Below are 14,780 nucleotides of genomic sequence, written 5' to 3'. Positions count from 1 at the left end.
CATATCTGTATCAATCGGCATGAAAACATGCTTTCCTGAGAAAGAGAGGAAGAGACTGGTTGGAGCATTTTCTTTCCAAGGAACAAAGGGGTTCAGTGATGTTTGTAGCCATAAAGCTCCCCCATACCGTTCTAGCTTCTACACACAAAGCAGGGTTTCCACGACCCTTCTGTAAGAAATGTCTGCTGTAGGGTTGGTTTTATTGTGGCACTGCAAAGAAAGGCAATTAAAGGCACATTCCAGAGGTTGGCTGTTGCCCCGTAATAGTTTACAGAATGGAGGCCTGAATCATGATGATCCTCTGCCTAACCTGCCAGCCCCTCCCCTCCTCCCCCTCTCATTGTAGATACCCTTAATGCGTCAGCATGTTTCAGTTCGGCTGGCGCCTAGTCAATCCGAACGAGTGTGCTCGCACACTCCCTTAAAAGACCTTCGCTTGAAAAATCGTACTGTTTGTCCATTTTGAGACGCCGTAGCCACTTCCTCAAAATAGTCAGAATTAATCTAACTCAAGAAATCTGTCATAAATTTTTATTGAAGAGATCTTAGTCGCGCAATTTTACATTTTAGTCATTTAGCAGACGCTCTTATCCAGAGCGACATACAGTTAGTGAATGCATACATGTTTTTTTTTTCATACTGGCACCCCGTGGGAAACATCCCACATCCCTGCCGGCCAAACCCTCCCCTACCTTGGACCAATTGTGCGCCGCCCATGGGTCTCCTGGTCGCGGCCGGCTGCGACAGAGCCTGGACTCGAACCAGGATCTCTAGTGGCACAGCTAGCACTGCGATGCAGTGCCTTAGACCACTGCGCCACTCGGGAGAGTTGATTTGACATCTAACTAAGATGTTTGGTGGAGTATTTCTCAATGAACAAATGTGCATGAAAATGAGTCGTCTCTCGTTGAATGACGACAAAGACTTTATTGAAGAATCCCTATTGTTGACCAATCACCGACGAAGGGGCATAGACTTCGGCTCCGAACTTCGGCTTGCCTCCAGAAAAAAAAGTCTGTGCCCAAACAGCCATAAAAACCCTCACCAAAGTCCAAAACGAACAAAAACGTCACTAAATGTCGTCATAATACACTGCTCAAAAAAATAAAGGGAACACTTAAACAACACATCCTAGATCTGAATGAATGAAATAATCTTATTAAATACTTTTTTCTTTACATAGTTGAATGTGCTGACAACAAAATCACACAAAAATTATCAATGGAAATCAAATGTATCAACCCATGGAGGTCTGGATTTGGAGTCACCCTCAAAATTAAAGTGGAAAACCACACTACAGGCTGATCCAACTTTAGTGTAATGTCCTTAAAACAAGTCAAAATGAGGCTCAGTAGTGTGTGTGGCCTCCATGTGCCTGTGTGACCTCCCTACAACGCCTGGGCATGCTCCTGATGAGGTGGCGGATGGTCTCCTGAGGGATCTCCTCCCAGACCTGGACTAAAGCATCCGCCAACTCCTGGACAGTCTGTGGTGCAACGTGGCGTTGGTGGATGGAGCGAGACATGATGTCCCAGATGTGCTCAATTGGATTCAGGTCTGGGGAACGGGCGGTCCATAGCATCAATGCCTTCCTCTTGCAGGAACTGCTGACACACTCCAGCCACATGAGGTCTAGCATTGTCTTGCATTAAGAGGAACCCAGGGCCAACCGCACCAGCATATAGTCTCACAAGGGGTCTGAGGATCTCATCTCGGTACCTAATGGCAGTCAGGCTACCTCTGGCGAGCACATGGAGGGCTGTGCGGCCCCCCAAAGAAATGCCACCCCACACCATGACTGACCCACCGCCAAACCGGTCATGCTGGAGGATGTTGCAGGCAGCAGAACGTTCTCCACGGCGTCTCCAGACTCTGTCACGTCTGTCACATGTGCTCAGTGTGAACCTGCTTTCATCTGTGAAGAGCACAGGGCGCCAGTGGCGAATTTGCCAATCTTGGTGTTCTCTGGCAAATGCCAAACGTCCTGCACGGTGTTGGGCTGTAAGCACAACCCCCACCTGTGGACGTCGGGCCCTCATACCACCCTCATGGAGTCTGTTTCTGACCGTTTGAGCAGACACATGCACATTTGTGGCCTGCTGGACATCATTTTGCAGGGCTCTGGCAGTGCTCCTCCTGCTCCTCCTTGCACAAAGGCGGAGGTAGCGGTCCTGCTGCTGGGTTGTTGCCCTCCTACGGCCTCCTCCACGTCTCCTGATGTACTGGCCTGTTTCCTGGTAGCGCCTCCATGCTCTGGACACTACGCTGACAGACACAGCAAACCTTCTTGCCACAGCTCGCATTGATGTGCCATCCTGGATGAGCTGCACTACGTGAGCCACTTGTGTGGGTTGTAGACTCCGTCTCATGCTACCACTAGAGTGAAAGCACCGCCAGCAATCAAAAGTGACCAAAACATCAGCCAGGAAGCATAGGAACTGAGAAGTGGTCTGTGGTCACCACCTGCAGAACCACTTCTTTATTGGGGGTGTCTTGCTAATTGCCTATAATTTCCACCTGTTGTCTATTCCATTTGCACAACAGCATGTGAAATGTATTGTCAATCAGTGTTGCTTCCTAAGTGGACAGTTTGATTTCACAGAAGTGTGATTGACTTGGAGTTACATTGTGTTGTTTAAGTGTTCCCTTTATTTTTTTGAGCAGTGTATATGCACGAACTCTAGCAAACTGTTTCAGCTGGGAAGCATGCGGCGGACGCCTTTAGACAGACCAGGCTTTGCTTTCGTTAGGGCTGCTTACATTGCTGCTACAGACGACTCTTTAAGTGGACGTGGCACAGAGGGATTTCGTACTTTTTCTTGCAAGAAACAAAATCATGATGAAGGGGTAAAGTAATTGCTTTCAATTAAGAAACTGTATTCATAATCGAGGATTGCCCTGATTTACATAACATAACATATTATACTAAATCATACTACATGGAGTGTTGTGGATTTACGTACAGAATAATACGAAATGCTCTGAGACCAGGTTGAACCACTCCACTGCAGTTTTCGCTTGCCATATTCAGGGCAATACATGTTTTAGTAATAACTCTTGTGAACAGTTTTGGAAAACTCATGTTGTCTTAATATATAGGCTCTCTAAGAGTGAATCAAACAAACACAGCACAGCTTATATGTGTGGCATATCAAAGACAAACTACCCAGCGCTCTTTCCTTTCACTCTAAAGCAAATACAACAGTGGAGAGTGTGTGTAGAATGTCTGCTTAAATCTCCCATATTGCATGAATGGCTAAACTGTTGTGTTAGGGCACACAGATTCTGAACAATGCCTTGCCGACTCTGATACGCATGGCTGAGTCCATTTAGCAAAAACAGGATGGCTTCATTAACCCTCAAAGGTGTCCTCCAGACCAGTGCCTTGCAGAGGGGGAAGTGTCCACTACCTCAAACTGGCATAGAGATATGGTTCATACTACTCAAGAGCAGTATGTATTCAATTTCCTCAAGACGTTTCTATGGCAGGGAGCAAACAGCATTCCACGGTACCAACTGCCACCACTGAAACTTTGAACTGAAGTGGACTGAAGTTTTTGGCAGGGAGGGGCGGAGGGATGCCTTGCCAAAGTAATGGTAAGGACAAAGATAGAGAAGGAGAGAGAGGGACCCTACCTCCATTTGTGCAGAGTGAAGCCGGGACACTGGTCTCCACACACATTACACGGCTGTCCCCTCTCTGGCTCATCAAGGGTGTTCAGCTAGTGATGGAGAGAAGAACCTATACAGTTAATGGTCACATGATACCTGCTGTTATCGCTCATCTCTTCTAGATTCTTCAAACATATCTGCTGTCTCTCACATTACAACAATTCACATTGGGACAGAGTGGGTTTACAGAAGACTTCAGAAGTCAAACTATTTCGGGAAAAAAAAGGTATTCAGAGTCAGACTTTTATATAATCAAACCTAAAAAGCATTGAAATATTGAGACATTGCAATGACATCAAGCCTATATATGACTTGGCCCAAATTGTTTTAAAGAGAAACTACTAAATACAGAAGTCAGCATAGTAAATTGCCTCTGGGTACATGTGTGGACCACAAAAGAGGGAAAACACTTATGAAATAAATGTCTGGTGCAGTGAACTGAAAGGTTTAACAAAGTACGCGTATTGGGGTAGATTCGTAGAATACAAACCAACTATTCTTACATCAGCGGGATAATGTGGTTTAATGAGCCTTCAATTGTACTGGTGGATGCGTTATCTTTCCAGAGCAGATGTAACTTGACCGGAGCAACCGTGCTAAGAGGAATTTACTGCTTTACCGATTGAGAAACAAAGTCCACAGACTGCAAAAATAACATTTCATTTATATACATTTAAACCACAGCACTGTGTATCTGGAAACCGGCATTATACCGCATGCCGTGGTCGCGCGCGCGCGTCATGCAACCATACTATACCACATTTCTGCAAAAACGTGGGATCCTATGAAAAACTGCAACTTGTATCACTCACCGATCGGCTGGATTCTCTCTTCTTGGAGTTGCGAGTAAACATGACAGTCTTGTTCCAGGACAGTGGGCTGAGAACTGAGACCAATAACGCAAAAGGGACACTTGGAGAGTGTCCGCGCACTTTCGTAAACAAATCCCCACGGTGGCGCTCGACGTTCCTCAACCAAACAGAGCCCTCGCGGTCCTATCCCGTTACCCCGTTTCATTAATGAATGAAGAAGCGCAGTTTCCGGATTCGACCGACCGTGCCAGCTCCACCTTATTGCCTTTCAGCCAATAGAATCAGCTAATTCCCCAGACGATATTAATCTTGAAAGTAAAATATTGCAGTTAACACTTGACTTTACATTGTCCTTATTAATTGCATTTGTAAAAGTAAAGTGTTATCCATATTCACTACATTCATTACATAGAATCAGGCATTTTTCTGACATTGAAGGGCATATAGAGCAGTTTTTCTATCATGTAGGCCTACGGTATGAAATAAACTAAACAGTAGATTAGTTGAGAAACTTTGACATTGCCTTTGAATCCTTCATGAGTTCTTGCCATGCAAATTCTTCATCACTAGACTGTAACCAAGCCAACCCCAAGTTTACCAGGAGAAACTCCCCTTTTCAAATAAGACTGAGGAAGCACTATACTGTATTGTCTCTCTGAGTGCTAAGTCACATGAGGACAGAAATGATTAATTCTACCCCCATTTGTTTGATGAAGCGTCTGACTTCTGCCTCCCACTCAGGGATTTCCCATTTCAATTTCCTGTGAGGTAATGCAGACAGAGTTGGCTCTCCAACAAGTGCTTGCTATTTATCACCAGAGAAAAGCTTTGCCGCATTACCTCAACAGACAGACAGGCTCAATGCACTCGAGAGCTTTGAGTCCCAAGGCCTTTCCTCTCAAAGGAGAATTCTTCACAGAGAACAGAGCCATGTTAAGAATATCCATGCTCAGGGCTCTATTCACTTTACTGGGCCATTATATAAATTATATTTTTCTCTTACCCTTCAAAGGATGGTATTACTAACGAATATATTACACAACGTTTTGAGTTCCCTCTTGGCTTTTCTCTATCTTCGACATGCTAATGTACCACCCAATTCACTAACTTTCTATGTTCTGAACTTGCTTCACTTCCCACATCTGTTTTCAGGAGCTTTTGAATGTGGAACAAGGTTAAATGACTTTGGCGAAGCAGTACTGATGCACAGAAGTGCAGAGAAAATAAAGATAGACACGTCTGTCTATGTGTGACATAACTCTCTGCTGTGACTTGGTGAGAGCTGTAACCTTAAGACACTTCCTCTCACCTGTATGTGGACTAAGCAACCACAATGTTCCACATCAGCAGGCTATACAGACAGAGAGAAAGATAGATAGAGAGAGAGAGAGAGAGAGATAGAGAGAGAGAGAGAGAGAGAGGGAGAGAGAGAGAGAGAGAGAGAGAGAAGAAAGAGATGCTGAGAGAGATGAGACATAGAGAAAGCACACACGCATGCACACGCAACAACAGACACAAACATGAAGGTCCACATCGTTTGTGTGTACAGAAAGCTGGAGGCTAATCAAACCTAGTGTAAGTTCAAAGCTGTTTGTGTGTAATTACCGAGGGGAGTGGTGATGGTGGTCGGGGCTGTCTGGGGGCCCTACAGGGTACTTTATCTGTTGCTGGTTTGAGGATAATCTTTATGTCATCTAAACACAGGACTGGAGATCATCATGGCCTAAGGCAGGGGTGTCAAACGTCCGGCCTGCGGGCCGGATAAGGCCCGCAAACGGGTTTAATCCGGCCCGCGAGATGATTTAGATGATTTTTTTATTTTTTTTTGTAAAGTATAAAAATGCAATGCAATTTTTCAATAAAATAAACTGCTGTTCCAATTGCGTCCACTGGATGGCGCAATAGCAATTGTGTTAAGCAAGCAAACTGTTTATACCGGGGCAGAGCAAGTAGGTCAAGCACGTGCAGCCAATGAGCTACTTTGTTTTGCCCGCGATATGTATTACGGCTTCTACTTTTAACATGATGTGCTTTGGCACCCTCATTGCCCCAATATGTCTCTGTCAAAAAAGAGAAATGTGGACGCAGAGTGCAGAGTGTTCCAAGAAAAATGGTCATCCTATTTATTCACGGAATTGAATGGGAAAGCTGTATGTTTGGTGTGTTCAGAGCATGTTGCAGTGCTGAAAGAATATAACCTTCAGTCGCCACTATGTGAGTCTTCATGCCGACAAATATGACAACTTTCAAGGACAGCGGAGATGAGAGAAGGTGAATGAACTGTTGGCGGGTCTGAAGAAACAGCAGTCTGTGTTTACTCACAGCCGAGACATCAGTGACGCTGCAGTGAAAGCTAGCTACCTCATTGCTAATGAAATCGCAGTGGCTTCAAAACCATTTAGTGAGGGTGAATTTGTAAAAACATGCATGATGAAGGCAGTGGAGATTGTGTGCCCTGAAAAGCGGCAGGCTTTTACAAATATCAGCCTGACAAGAAACACAGTTGCAGACAGGATTTCCGATCTTTCAGTGGATTTGGACAGCCAGTTGAAGCAAAAAGTAAAGTCATTTATTGCGCTTTTTCGGTTGCAATTGATGAAAGCACGGACATTACAGATGTTGCACAACTGGCCATTTTCATCCGCGGAGTTGATGACACATTGACCGTCACCGAGGAGTTTGTGGAGTTGGTGCCGATGACAGATACAACGACAGCAGCTGATATTTTTACCGCACTCGTCGGGCGCGCTGGACAGGGTCGGAGTGGACTGGTCCCGCGCTGTCAGCCTGGCTACTGATGGTGCGCCCTCAATGATCGGGAAAAAAAGCAGGCGTTGTGACAAAGTTCAGAGAGAAAGTGCAATCTGCAAATGGAGGACGTGATTTTTTGACTTTTCACTGTATTTTGCACCAGGAGGCTTTGTGTTGCAAGTCATTAAAGATGGATAACGTCATGAAGGTGGTCATCCAAACTGTTAATTTCATCCGATCCAGAAGCCTGAATCACCGTCAGTTTGACAGCCTTCTCAGAGAGAAAGACCACATATATGGCCTGCCATACCACACTGAGGTAAGATGGTTAAGCCGAGGTGCTGTGCTGAGGCGTTTCTTTGATTTACGAGAAGAAATTGAACAGTTCATGGAAGAAAAGGGCAAACCAGTGTTAGAATTTCATTCCGCAGAATGGATGCAGGACCTTGCATTTATGGTGGATGTTACAGAGCACCTGAATAACTTGAACAAACAGCTGCAAGGGCGCAACAAAGTTGTCACGCAGTATTATGACAGCATACGTTCTTTCAAGTTGAAGCTGTCATTGTGGGAGACGCAACTTGCCGGTGGTGATGCAGCTCACTTCCCCTGTCTGAAAAATGTGTGCGCGACCCAACATGTGGCAGACATGAAGCGGTTCAAAGATAAAATAACGGGACTGTTACGGGAGTTTGAGCAACGCTTTCAGATTTATGTTTATATGTTTTTATGTTGATGTGCTATTGTTTTTAATTGTTTTTATTGTATTTGTATATTTAACCTATTCTTGACTCTGTGGTTCTTGCACTTGTTTGGGGAACAGGATTTCATTATTTTTATCTACATTTCTGCCTGAGAAATGACACCCTGATATAGTTCTGTGATCTGTGATATACTTCTGTGAATCACTGAGGCATTGTGTGTTTGTGTGTTCTTTGTCCTCAGAACTTTCAAATAACTTGAGGTGTTTTATGATTAATAGTGATGTTGTGCTTTTGGACACTGTCCTCAGGCTCCAGCTTTATGTTTATATGTTTTTATGTTGATGTGCTATTGTTTTTAATTGATTTGATTTGATTTGTATATTTAACCTATTCTTGACTCTGTGGTTCTTGCACTTGTTTGGGGAACAGGATTTCATTATTTTTATCTACATTTCTGCCTGAGAAATGACACCCTGATATAGTTCTGTGATCTGTGAAAGAGTTCTGTTAATCACTGAGGCATTGTGTGTTTGTGTGTTCTTTTTCTTTAGAATTTTCAAATAAACTTGACGTGTTTTATGATTAATAGTGATGTTGTGCTTGTACTATTTTGGACTCACTGTCCTCAGGCTCCAGCTTTATGTTGTATGTTGATTGTATTAAAACAAAGGTAACAATCTGAAGTTGTTGTTTTTAAGTTATATATACCATGATTTTTCCGGTCCGGCCAACTTGGGAATAGATTTTCATCCATGTGGCCCCTGAGCTAAAATGAGTTTGACACCCCTGGCCTAAGGAGTGTCTGATAGTAGCCACCTTGACATGATAAAAAAAGACACATGGACAAGTATTACAAGAACACACCAAAGGAATCTCATATTTATTTTTCATACATAGACTTATTTCTAGTGCATGCCATAAATGTTTACCTCACATTTTCAGTGTTCAGAAATAGAATGCCCTTAGTGTGAAGGTCAGAGGTGTTGGGAAAGTACAGTAGAGACCCAGGACCTATAAGGACTGAGGTCACAACTTTAATCTGCGTGGGAAGGTCTGGGAATGTGTCTGAGAACAAACCATGGCTGGGTTTCTGTATAAGCACTTTGTGAAATCTGCTGATGTAAAAAGGGCTTTATAAATACATTTGATTGATTGATTGATTGGTATTTAGTGATTTAAGCACACACAGACACACAGGTACAGATAGAGACAAAGACACAGACAGACACGCACATGTGCTTGTGTGTGGGCATGCATGTGTGTCTATTGAGAGGCTGTGTTGTATTCCTACCCATCTGATTCCAAACAATGATATTAACTGCACTTCAAAATGTACAAACAAATATGGAATATGGAATAAAACCCAATGAAATTGATTTGAAATAGCCTCCAGAACAAGATGATGACCTGACACAGTGTAACCTACATAATACACACCACACATATTCCACAGTGACAGATTCTCCAACCACTCCCAGCATTAAATGTGCTCTGATAAATATGAGTATGCAGTCTGCACAGCTCCACAAGGTTAGCTGAAGAAGCAGCTACACTTGCTCTAATGCATAATTCAGAGGTTTCTTTCTCTGCACTGCTAAAGGGGGGCAATGCCAAAGCTTTGCAGATGGAACACTGCATACAAAGGTGATTTTAGCCCACAGAGGGGTAATCTGTCTCTGGCTGGTACCACTTAGAAGGCATGGCACAGGCCTTTGGTGGGTGATACTGGGTGCAGTGACGCTGAAAGAGCCCACAGGGCATGAGGCAATGGTCCAGGTGGGACACTGCAGATATTCTTACCCCAGGCTAAACACGTTACCTGGATAGCTCCCATAAAAACTAGATATATACACTCACTCAGCAGTCTGCTCCAGCTTGAGTATTGCCAGAGGGTGAGTGAGGAAGGGAAGAGAGGTCATGTATGAATTGTTGATAAGGTTAGATTGAGCTCAAGCCATAACATACAAGCACATCATATAACTACTTATGAAAACAGATAAAATGTGATAATGATCAAATAAAACAGTAGATAAATGTCCACTGAGAGATTCTAACTCATAAGCATATAAGAAAGTAATTACCGAAAGAAGTTAACCTATTAATAAAATAACTAATCTTACCTTGTAGGTTTTAGAGTAGTTGTTCGCTCTTCTTCTTTTGACAGCGATAAGTGGAATTGGAGTTGTGAATGATAGTGTGTGTTCCAAGCATCTGGGCTCTGCAGACATGTGTTTGTTGGGTTTAAAACAGAACACGCCTATGTGAGGGATCCATGGAGATGGTACAGTAACTAAATCAGGTGAGTTGGAGGGCACACACACACACACACATCAAGCAGACCACATTAGAGAAGCAACAAATTTACCACCATTTAAACCCCACTAGACAGTTCTACTGTCAAAGATGTCGTTCTAAGCGACCTTGAGGGTGTAGTTAATACATTACACAAAAGTGAACGCCATGCTTTTAAAACAATCAATATAATGCTCATAATAACCATTATATATATTTAGAGTTCAATGTGTCAAATCGGAGGGCCTGTTGTCTGGACCTCTGGCCGTCTCTATGGGGGTGCCACAGGGTTCAATTCTCGGGCTGACTCTATTCTCTGTGTATATCAATGATGTCGCTCTTGCTGCTGGTGACGCTCGGATCCACCTCTATGCGGACGACACCATTTTGTATACATCTGGCCCTTCATTGGACACTGTGTTAACAAACCTCCAAACGAGCTTCAATGCCATACAACACTCCTTCCGTAGTCTCCAACTGCTCTTAAACGCTAGTAAAACTAAATGCATGCTCTTCAACCGAACGCTGCATGCACCCGCCCACCCGACTAGAATCACTACTCTCGGCGGGTCTGACCTAGAGTATGTGGACAACTACAAATACCTAGGTGTCTGGTTAGACTGTAAACTCTCCTTCCAGACTCACATTAAGCATCTCCAATCAAAAGTTAGATCTAGAATCGGCTTCCTATTTCGCAACAAAGCCTCCTTCACTCATGCTGCCAAACATGCCCTCGTAAAACTGACTATCCTACCGATCCTTGACTTCGGCGATGTCATTTACAAAATAGCCTCCAACACTCTACTCAGCAAATCGGATGTAGTCTATCACAGTGCCATCCGTTTTGTCACCAAAGCCCCATACACTACCCACCATTGTGACCTGTACGCTCTTGTTGGCTGGCCCTCACTACATATTTGTCGCCAAACCCACTGGCTCCAGGTCATCTATAAATCACTGCTAGGCAAATCCCTGTCTTATCTTAGCTCACTGGTCACCATAGCAACACCCACCCGTAGTCTGCGCTCCAGCAGCTATATCTCACTGATCATCCCCAAAGCCAACACCCCCTTTGGCCGCCATTCCTTCCAGTTCTCTGCTGCCAATGACTGGAACGAACTGCAAAAATCTCTGAAGCTGGAGTCTCTTATCTCCCTCACTAACTTTAAGCGTCAGTTGTCAGAGCAGCTTACAGATCACTGCACCTGTACACAGCCATTCTGAAATTAGCCCAACCAACTACCTCATCCCCATATTGTTATTTATTTTGCTAATTTGCACCCCAGTATCTCTAATTGCACATCATCTTTTGCATATCTATCATTCCAGTGTTAATACGAAATTGTAACTATTTTGCACTATGGCCTATTTATTGCCTTACCTCCATAACGTACTACATTTGCACACACTGTATATATATTTTCTGTTGTATTTTTGACTTATGTTTTGTTTACCCCATATGTAACTCTGTGTTGTTGTTTTTATCGCACTGCTTTGCTTTATCTTGGCCAGGTCGCAGTTGTAAATGAGAACTTGTTCTCAACTGGCTTACCTGGTTAAATAAAGGTGAAATAAATAAATAAATAATAAATATGTAAAGATCTGTTTTTCTGGCATCTGATTAGTGCTGAACCAATGACCATGACATATTACAGAGGACCTACCTCTTACATTGGAAAACATTAGATTTAGTGGGCTGTATAATTTAACCTGAGATCTGGGGGAATTTCCATACATCTGGTCGATGTTGGCAGCCACAGTATATTTGATGTTATCTCTGTGATGAGGGATACTCTGCCAAACACCAGTGGTTTTATAAAGATAAAATCCTAACATGGTAAGTGAACTGTCCTTGTATGTTAGATCCCCAACATACCTACTGTAGGGGTACAACACAAACTGTCTAGACACTAATGGTTTCATTCTGTTATAATTTTTCTGAGGGGCAAGACCAACCTTATTACATTGAGGGTATACAGTGCAATATCTACTGTACTTACCAATAATAATTTCCTTGTGAGCATCAAAATATGTCATGTCATTTCCAGGAACAGCACTTTTGAAACATAAGGTATTCTGGCATGGCACTGTCAGATCCTTCGGCTTGGTAGAATGAAAACACTCTCCCTCTTTCTTTCTCTTTGTCTCTCTCGCTCCTCACTTATGCTATTGTAGAAACATTCTTGAGTTTAATAGTGCCCCCTGGATCTGTTGACAACTAACAGTCATTGCTAAAATAATTCCGCTAGCTCCCTACAATACACCTGAGAGTTGGCACAAAAATGTAATATAGATTAAAGGGCTTGTACAAACTAGCTGGAGCCTCAGCACTCTACTTATTTTAATGCATATTCATGGAGCCCCACAGTCATAACATTGGCTTTGTATTCCCATGACAGGAAGTCAAAAGTACAGGATGGACTAGACCATGGTCACAGTACTGCACATTTTAGAGAAACCTATCAACCAGTAATTACACCTGGAGGACCAGGTGAGTGTTGAGACCCTCATAGACAAACCAAAGACAGGAAGTGAAACAATAAAGAGTGTGGGGGGGAGGGGGTTAGATCCACAAAAACATCTGCACAGCGTAAATCAGTCCTTTATGGTATGGTGGGAAAGTGCAATAATGATAAAGTGACAGTAATGAAAGCAATGAGAGCTTTATGGCAGAGGCATGTCCTCTCATAGTTGGAACATAACAGGCATCATAGTGTGTTACATCAAGGTCAGGTTTGCGTATGAAAATGATGTATTAGCATAAGATGTGCTCATATGCATGGATGAGCTGTGTCAGTGACTTTATTTCCTCTGATCCTTCCCTTATCTCATCTCATTCATTAATCAGACATTTCATATCGTATAACTAATTATTTAACATATTATGCAGGTATGACATATACATATTAACATTTGCTGGGAGAAATGGCTTGCCTGGAGCATATAAAGAGGTATGATTTATTTAGGTCACAATTGCATTATAATTCATAATCATTTATGATTCAAACGTACAATAAGTACTTGCATATTACACAAAGCATGTATGATTTCTTATTATAATACTTGTTAAGATAATTTAAAAATAGAAAAAAATGAAAAAAATACATAGACTTATCAAAAGGTCAACAATGAGGGAAATGTAGAATAAGATATATAAATTGGTACATAAATATACTGCATATAATAATGTTCAAATAATCCCTTTATTTTAACACCTGAGAATACATATACAATCTCGATCATCAGATATTCACAATCAGACTAAAGCTTCAATCCCTTCTCACTGGAGGATTTGGACAATAAAATATTTAACATTAACATTGAACATTTTAATTTAATTTAATCTAAACTAATATGATTCAAAAAATAATTTCAGAATGGCTATCGGCTATAATGGAGGTGGAATTCCCTTTGAGCTGAAGGTTGGCTGGAACCATGACAAAGTAAGAGTTGCACCGTCATGAAAATATCCTGCTGATATTCTCAAGGCATCATTTATAAAAAGGCAAATGTAGCAAATATAGCTTTGTCCTCTGAATCTATCTAAGGTACCAATGTCCATCCACCCCACAAACCCTGTCAAACAAATAAATACACACGAGAATGTCCTCACGTGTACAGTAAGGTGATATACTTCCTCATAGCATCACCGCCACTTACATTATTCATTATGGGATAAGTATCTTATCATGACAAAAGAATCATACAGATTATTATTGTTTTTCTTATTTTTTGTCATTCATTTTCTATAAAAGTCAAATGAAGGGTTGCATACAGTATATACGGTAAAGAAAACACACATTCAAACAGAAAGTACCCTGATTTTGTCAAAACACTTACATCATACGCAAAAAAATGATGGACTGACTGTTGAAAGGCAATAAGATAAAGGCTGAGAAAAAAGCTAAGTTGTTTGAGTGGAGGTACAGTACAGTAAGCAGTTCTTAGAGGCAGAATTTGGACACCTAGACCTTTAAGGCATCAACCAATCTCTATGGAGCAGTGGTGTTGTTGTAGGCCTGAGGTAAACTCTGCTTGATTCATGTAGTTATAGCCATGGGAATACGGCCTCTCTCTAAAAACTAAGGAATAACAGCTATTCCCTGTCACAACACCTGAGAGATCCAGAACAAACAAAGCAAAAGGTGAGTCTTTCTAATGCTTTGAAGCACATCTCTCTGGATCTATTAGCCTGCGGGCCTCTCCTCCCTCTCCTCCTCTAGCTGTGTCTCTGCTCTGGTCTGGCCTTAAAGCCCCCAGGGGGCACTCCACTGTCTATTCCCCTGACACATTCCCTCTGGGTGGGTGACACCTTGGATTTCCACTGAAAAGTAGGAAACGTTAAGGTTCTGCATTACTACTTTCATGTCATTCACTCTTTTCTCTCTCAGCAAAAATATTCTACAATTAAGTATGCAATGGCCCCACCAAGGCACTCTCTCTCTCTCTCTCTCTCTCTCTCTCTCTCTCTCTCTCTCTCTCTCTCTCTCTCTCTCTCTCTCTCTCTCTCTCTCTCTCTCTCTCTCTCTCTCTCTCTCTCTCTCTCTCT

General features: G+C 42.5%; 1 protein-coding gene across 1 annotated transcript in view; it reads right to left on the bottom strand.

Moving 5' to 3' along the window:
• Positions 1-4,666, bottom strand: part of LOC123492031 (prickle-like protein 2) — a 105,220-nt gene extending 100,554 nt beyond the window's left edge. Inside the window, exons 1-2 of the mRNA XM_045223682.1 lie at positions 4,485-4,666; positions 3,637-3,722 (exon numbers count right to left, since the gene is read on the bottom strand). Of these exons, the coding sequence (XP_045079617.1) occupies positions 3,637-3,722; positions 4,485-4,526 (128 nt within the window). The 5' untranslated portion in view covers positions 4,527-4,666. The remainder of the gene's footprint in view (positions 1-3,636; positions 3,723-4,484) is intronic.
• Positions 4,667-14,780: the final 10,114 nt, after the last annotated feature.

This window comes from Coregonus clupeaformis, chromosome 12 (genome assembly GCF_020615455.1).
Source record: "Coregonus clupeaformis isolate EN_2021a chromosome 12, ASM2061545v1, whole genome shotgun sequence".
NCBI classification, from domain to species: Eukaryota; Metazoa; Chordata; class Actinopteri; order Salmoniformes; family Salmonidae; genus Coregonus; species Coregonus clupeaformis.
Note: the sequence above shows the minus strand (reverse complement) of the source record. Positions and strands in the feature narration are given on the sequence as shown.